Consider the following 7,500-nt stretch of genomic DNA (forward strand, 5'->3'; position numbering starts at 1 on the left):
TATATATATATATATATGTATATATATTTATATATGTATATATGTATATATGTATATATGTATATATGTATATATGAATGTATATATGAATGTATGTTTGTATGTATGTATGTATGTATGTATGTATGTATGTATGTATGTATGTATGTATGTTCTAACACAAATATAATAAAAACTGTTACTCATATTTCCAAGTTTAGATTATTTTAAGCACATAATATTCTTCCAGGCAAAGCTGATACCTGTTTTGTTTCTTTTTTCTTTTAATATATCAATCAGTCAATAAGTTTAACTAATTCTAGATCCTAACAAAGTGATGAAAAGAGGTAAAAGATATCTGCTAAATTCTGGACACCTTTTGCAATATTCAACTTTAAATGCCTGACTGTTTGTGCTAAGTCTAGTGAAAGTAAAAACACTGGTGTTATTAATTTATGTAAAATGTCTGTCCTTTCCAATCTCTATACATTTTACAAGGTATTGAAAACAAAGCAGAAATCCCTAGTCTATATGATATTCCTCTATCACATAAATAAAAATCAGTGTCCTTAGAGAACAATGAAGTATTATAACCATCATTATATAACTAGGTAAAACGTAACTCAGTGTATCTAAAACAACGGTAAGAAATATGAACACGAAGGTGATGGCATTCGTCAGTGAAAAACAATGAGCATGGAAGTGGAAAAGATAATGTGATTAAGGAAATGACGGAAAGGTTTTCAAGTACTATACGGGCAAAATTTGAATAACAGACGATGACAACTACTACACCAATGTATAATAAGAATGGTTCTCTTGTCATGATCAAATTGATAGAATTATCATTATTGTTATTATCATCCTTTGATCATTAGTACTGTTGAATATCATTATTGTCAATAAAGATACAATAACAGTGGAAATGGAGACATTAATAACATAAGAATTTAGGCTACTAATATATCCTATTTTTTCCAGACTTCTTGTTGGCTTGAAGACAAAATTAGTTTTCTGGCCACAATATTCACAATTTATCCTTCAATGCAACATTAACCCATTGGTCGCGGTATTAAATAAATGTTTGTGCAGTAGGATGGCTGGTTTACATTGTCTGGCACGGTGCCATTCGCGTCTATGACTGACTCTGCCTTTGCAGCAAATCATGCCATCCGCTGCTAATGGGTTAATACCAGAATGGAAGCCTTTATAGTATTCCCTTAAAGGTGTTGCATTCTTCGTATTTGAGAAATCACAGTAGCCATGATTTTTTTTTTGCATATTCAGTGAAAATTTAGAAATGATATGGCACTGTGTGTAAAAGATTTAGTTGCATTACTGAGCAACAAGAGGGAGGAGAATGTGATGACATGTCTACTGCCAGGCACCTGTAAGCCTTCATGCTTTCATACAAAATGAAGCTATACTAAATCTCTTCTCCAGCCAATGCTTTCCACTGCATTTGGCAGACATAAGTTATTCCCATTCTTTACTGCCTACATCACTACCAGAGACTTAACAAGGAATGCCATAAGATCTTTTCATTTGCAAATCTTATTTAAGAATTCTCAGATAGCTTTATGTCATATGTTGCATTGACAAAATAATTTGGAAAGGTAAAGTTTGAGAGAATAGAGAAAAGAGAAGAGACAGTAGAGAGGGAAAGGTTTAGAGGAAATGAAGGGAAGGGTGGGAAAATGAATGAGGTCAAGGAGAGGATAGAGGGAAAAAGAAAGAGAGAGAGAGAGAGAGAGAGAGAGAGAGAGAGAGAGAGAGAGAGAGAGAGAGAGAGAGAGAGAGAGAGAGAGAGAGAGAGAGAGAGAAAGAGAAAGAGAAAGAGAAGAGGAGAGAAAGAGAAGAGAGAGAGAGAGAGAGAGAGAGAGAGAGAGAGAGAGAGAGAGAGAGAGAGAGAGAGAGAGAGAGAGAGAGAGAGAGAGAGAGAGAGAGAGAGAGAGAGAGAGAGAGAGAGAGAGAGGAGAGAGAGAGAGAGAGAGAGAGAGAGAGAGGAGAGAGAGAGAGAGAGAGGAGAGAGAGAGAGAGAGAGAGAGAGAGAGAGAGAGAGAGAGAGAGAGAGAGAGAGAGGAGAGAGAGAGAGAGAGAGAGAGGAGAGAGAGAGAGAGAGAGAGGAGAGAGAGAGAGAGAGAGGAGAGAGGAGAGAGAAAGAGGAGAGAGGAGAGAGAAAGAGGAGAGAGGAGGGGGAGAGAGAGGAGAGAGGAGAGAAGAAGGAGAGAGAGAGAGAGGGGGAGAGAGAGAGAGAGAAGGGGGAGAGAGAGAGAGAGATAGATAGAAAGAGAGAGAGAGAGAGAGAGAGAGAGAGAGAGAGAGAGAGAGGAGAGAAGAGAGAAAGAGAGAGGAGAGAGAGGAGAGAGAGAGAGAGAGAGATGAGAGAGAGAGAGAGAGCAGAGGAGAGAGAGAGAGAGAAGAGAGGAGAGAGAGAGAGAGAAGAGAGGAGAGAGAGAGAGAGAGAAGAGAGGAGAGAGAGAGAGAGAGAGAGAGCAGAGAGGAGAGAGAGAGAGAGAGAAGGAGAGAGAGAGAGAGAGAAGGAGAGAGAGCGAGAGAGAAGGAGAGAGAGCGAGAGAGAAGGAGAGAAAGAGGTTGAGAGAGAGAGAAAGAGGGTGAGAGAGAGAGAAAGAGGGAGGGAGAGAGAGAGAGAGAGAGAGGGAGAGAGAGAGAGAAGAAGGGAGAGAGAGAGAGAAAAAGGGAGAGAGAGAGAGAAAAAGGGAGAGAGAGAGAGAAAAAGGGAGAGAGAGAGAAAAAGGGAGAGAGAGAGAGAAAAAGGGAGAGAGAGAGAGAAAAAAAGGGAGAGAAGGAGAGAAAGAGGGAGAAAGAGAAAAAGAGAAAGAGGGTGAGAGAGAAAGGGGGAGGAAGGAAGCAAGTATGGGGGGATAAATAGGGGGACAATAAATGAATTAAAAGCAAATCAATTCACCTCAGAAACCTGTTTTAACCCACACAGGACGGGTGGTACAGCATGTGTACCGCGCATTCAAAAGCCCAGTTGCCGGGCGGCACAGTATTGTGCCGGCCATTCAATTGATTTAGGCCTAATAATTCGAACGCCCCGGCATTTGGACATTCAAGGCTAGAATTCCCCCGTCGGGAATGGGTTAATGACCTCTGTATTCGCATACATTGTCCAAAACAGATCCATCAGAAAATGTGACTTTGCATAAGAACATGGTAAGCTCATTTCACTCTTCATCAGCAATGACCATGAAAATCAAACTGGATATTCAAACAAAGCTTTGACAACATTTCAACAACATCAACTTCAGGTACGTCATGCCTGTCTGTATAATTCTTTTTCTTCTTTTTCTTCTTCTCCTTCTCCTTCTCCTTCTCCTTCTCCTTCTCCTTCTCCTCCCAGTTTACTCAAAAAAATATTAAACAGTAGTAAAAGATCCGAAAGTCTAAGGAAAATGCTGCTGTCGTAATCGAAGAGCGACGTCTACATAGTAATACTCTGAAAACTACAAGCCAACCTTTTTCCTGCATAAGTCCTGATATTTCTGATCCTATTGCATCTATTTCATAAAATTGGTAAATTTCTACAATAAGATCACATGATGTTTAACTTGCTATTCTTCATTATCACTCACAATTTAAAATTAACAAGTCATTTATAATGCCACTACCTTGAGCCTTCTGCACTAAATAAAAATATTTCATTTTCATTTTGAGAAAAAAGAAAGTACCTCTAGTTCTAGAAACACTGAAGAAAAGTGCTATACAAATTTATTCAAAAAGAATATTTCTGCTTAAGAGTAGAAATATGCATCAATTAAGTGTATTTATGTTTGTATACATGCAAGTACAGAGTAACCCCTGCTAATGAGTACTGCTTCTAATATCAAACATACTTGATAGGTGTCCACACAAAATGTATATAAATTGATTGCAAAAGTCCTTGATAAATGCTCATTCAATTTTCAACACTTTAATTCATTAAAAAAAAAAAAAAAAACATACTGCAAATTTTTCCTAGGCAATCTTTGTGTAGTTATTACATTACCAAACATGTTCAATTGCTCTCCCATAGAATCCAAGTTTTAAAAATTACATCAATATTATCTCCCCATGCAAAAGTTCAAAAATGGAATAATAAACCTTTATAGTATTTGAATAAAAAAGTTGATACAGATAAAGATTTAGACAGTAAAAGAATTTAGCACTGTCACACACATACAAATTCACACATAAAACAATATTTGTACAAAATCAGCTGTATTCATGCAACAAAGACTACTAATACCTTTCCTATAAAAATCACACTTTACAACCATGCATGCAAAATAATCTAACTGGATGATTCAAAAGCAGAGACAGCAAAAAAAAGAAAAAAAAAAAAAAGAAAAAAAAAAAAAAAAAAAAAAAAAAGGGGGGGGGGGATCTAACACAATCTAAGCTTCTAAAATCTACTGAAAAGTACTGAAGATCGCTAGCCCACATCAGCAACACAAACTTTACCATATCATGCCAAAAACACACAAGATCACATAACCTGGATTGGGCCTACTGCCGATATCCCCCTATCTAGATATAATACATTGCATATCTTACCCATAAACCATTATATTTTTTCTGAAAAAAATCTTAATAAACCCATGAATGATACACTTAGTGTCCTGAGATTACCATGTTTCTAAAGTATCAAAATCACGTGGTCTAATACATAAAAACAGTAATTATGAAGAGAGAAGTGAGACACAGTTGGCTGTAAGTGGCAAAGAAAAAAAAAATTGAGGTATGGCAAGAAAAACAGAATACCTGAAAGATTAGAAAAGAAAGAAAGAGAGAGAAAGGAAGAAAAAGTCAAATCAAAGCAAAAGGAGGGAAGAAAGAATAAGGGGGGAAAAAAATCAAGATCTAGAGTAAATTAGTGAGTGAGTGAGTGAGTGAGTGAGTGAGTGAGTGAGTGAGTGAGTGAGTGAGTGAGTGAGTGAGTGAGTGAGTGAGCAAGTGAGTGAGCAAGTGCCTGAATGAATGAGTATGCAGTAAACAGTTCACTGAATTGGTAAAGGGGGGAATGGAAAACTGTGTGACAGTAATCGCAAGAGAGAGAGAGTGTGACAATGAACAAATTTTTCAACTGATTCCTCATCCATCCTCATCTAGCTCCACCATCGCCCTGCTCTGCCTAAATATAATTCTTCCTAATTAACCTTACTGAATAAGCTCACTACGGTCTTTCAGGTTTTGCTTTCTGCTTTTGAGACAAAGTCTAACCTTCAGTAACTTAACTTACAGTGATTGCAAGAATTGCTGAATCTTTTTTTTTTTCTTTATTCAAGAAACATTCAAATAAAATTGAGTAAATATATAGTATACTTTTAGTGTCTATTCCTCAAAAGCTATCCTGTAAATAACCAAATCATATACTAATAAATGCATAAATAAAGTTAAAAACATATAATCTTGTTTATTTCCTTGTCTCAGCCATCTTTACTTAAAACATCTTTCGTTGCTTAATTCCAAAAAAATATTGGCTTAGTTCAGAAAGAAAGAAAGGAGGAAATGTTATTTACAAAAGAGAGTTGTTTGGGGCTTAATTTGGACAAGGGAAAGATAGGCCTGCCTTTCTTAACTTATTCAGGCCGGGTGACAAGATATCACGTCAAGTGGCGGCAGCACCAGCCGCCGGAGAAGAGACATTTTGTTATAGCTTTCCATCTGGCCAGCGTGCCAGGTGATCAGGGGCATAGCACTCGGCCACAGCCAGAGTGGGCAAATAGCCCAAGGCATTAGGCTTACACATTTTAAATACCTGGGCATTTAGACCATTTAGAGCCAAGACAGCTCCAATAGCAATGGATTCGCCCATTCTTGCTAGAGCTTATTTTTGCATAATGCCCCTCCCACCAAGAGCGTGAAGTGACTAAGCGCAACATCTCTCTTGGCAAAATGCCACACTGGTTTTAGTATTTATTTACATTAATTTCATAACTGAATAAAAATGTGTCTATACAATTGGAACTCCTATGATCATATACATACATAAGAATGTAAAATGCATGTTTTGAGGCAGAGATCATGGCATGATAGGACATCATTCGGCATGAGCAAAATATTTGCATGACATGATATCACGTCACGGAGCAAAAGGGTTAAAAAAAAGTTTATACTTACGGAATCTATACATATATACAGAAATCATAATAATCCATAATAGAAGTATGTCTATTACTGTTTAAGCAGACCAGCATTATCATAAATAAGTTTCTTTTTTCTGTAATACCATAAAAAAAAAGAGATAAAAAGTTTAAGATTCATATATTCAATCAAAAACATAATCCAACCCCAGTACCAACCTACCTAAATACAAGACTAACTACTCATTTCCCTCTCAATTCATCTATCTAGCATCTATTCATATACCAGCCTTTCTTTCTGTCTGTCTGTCTATTTATCTAACTATATACCAGACATCTATCAAACTATAATTTATTTACATCACTCACCTATCTAAAATCCTACTTTACACCAATCAATCAATCTACATCTTATTTGTCAATCCACAAACTATCTTTCTATATCTGTTAATCATTCCAACAGTCTTAAGAATCTTTCAACTTGTTTTGAGGTCTGCCCTTTATCTACCAATCTATCTGTATATCAATCTATCTTTATATATCAATATATCAATTTTTTTATCTAAACATTCTATCCCTTTGTTATCTACATCTACATTTTCCATAGCTATGTATCAAAGTTTATACCTGTACATATATCCAAAGCTTTCTCTGTATCTGTAATTACAACTGAAGGTTATCTGCATCTTTATGTAATTATATTTGTACTGCCATCAATGTGTCTTTACTTGTGTCTTCAACTGTATTTATATCTGTATCTGCATCTGTATCTGTGTCTGCATTTGCAACTGCAACTGCATCTGCATGTAGATCTGCAACTACATCTGTATCTGCATCTGTATCTACATCTATTGTTCCCTCTGAATATCTGTGTTTTGAAGTTGAATGGATCATCAATGTAAATGTCAAGATAATTTCTTGCTTTAACTTGCTTTATATAATATATGTATGTATCTTTTTCTCTTTTATTTCCTTTTTTTTTTTCTTTCTTTTACACCAGTGCTTGGGGTATCTTTTACGAATCAAAGAAATGGATTGATATTCATAAATGAAAACGGGATTACTTTGAACATGTATGTCATACGCTTCAGATATGTATAAATAAGTAAATGAATAAGCAGAAACCTTACCTGCAGTTTCCGGTACATCTCCAAATTGATGACTTTGATGTCATCTAACTGCCGGCGAAGGGAAATAATGGTGTCCTGCTTTTCATGAATGTCCTTCTCCAGCAATTTAGCCGCCATCTCACTCTCAGCTTTCATCTGAATCTGGAGTTCAAGTTCTCTCTCAACCTGCTTCCTATGAGCACTCTCTTCTTCCAGCTGTTGCTTAAGGTCCTGCATTTCTTCCTCACAGCCAATGACACTGATACGACTGGCTTTCTTGGCCTGTTACATAAGAGAAAATAATCTTTAGAACTCACCTCTCG

General features: G+C 36.5%; 1 protein-coding gene across 5 annotated transcripts in view; it reads right to left on the minus strand.

The window, feature by feature from the left end:
- LOC122246145 (protein RUFY3) overlaps positions 1 to 7,500 on the minus strand; it is a 45,412-nt gene that overhangs the window by 3,034 nt on the left and 34,878 nt on the right. For all 5 annotated transcript variants that reach the window (XM_086550528.1, XM_086550509.1, XM_086550521.1 and 2 more), the window contains one exon: positions 7,199 to 7,459. In XM_086550528.1, coding sequence (XP_086406654.1) covers positions 7,199 to 7,459 — 261 coding nt within the window. The remainder of the gene's footprint in view (positions 1 to 7,198; positions 7,460 to 7,500) is intronic.

Source organism: Penaeus japonicus, unplaced genomic scaffold (assembly GCF_977035675.1).
Source record: "Penaeus japonicus unplaced genomic scaffold, GWHDUDI00000001_assembly GWHDUDI00000002, whole genome shotgun sequence".
Lineage (NCBI taxonomy): Eukaryota > Metazoa > Arthropoda > Malacostraca > Decapoda > Penaeidae > Penaeus > Penaeus japonicus.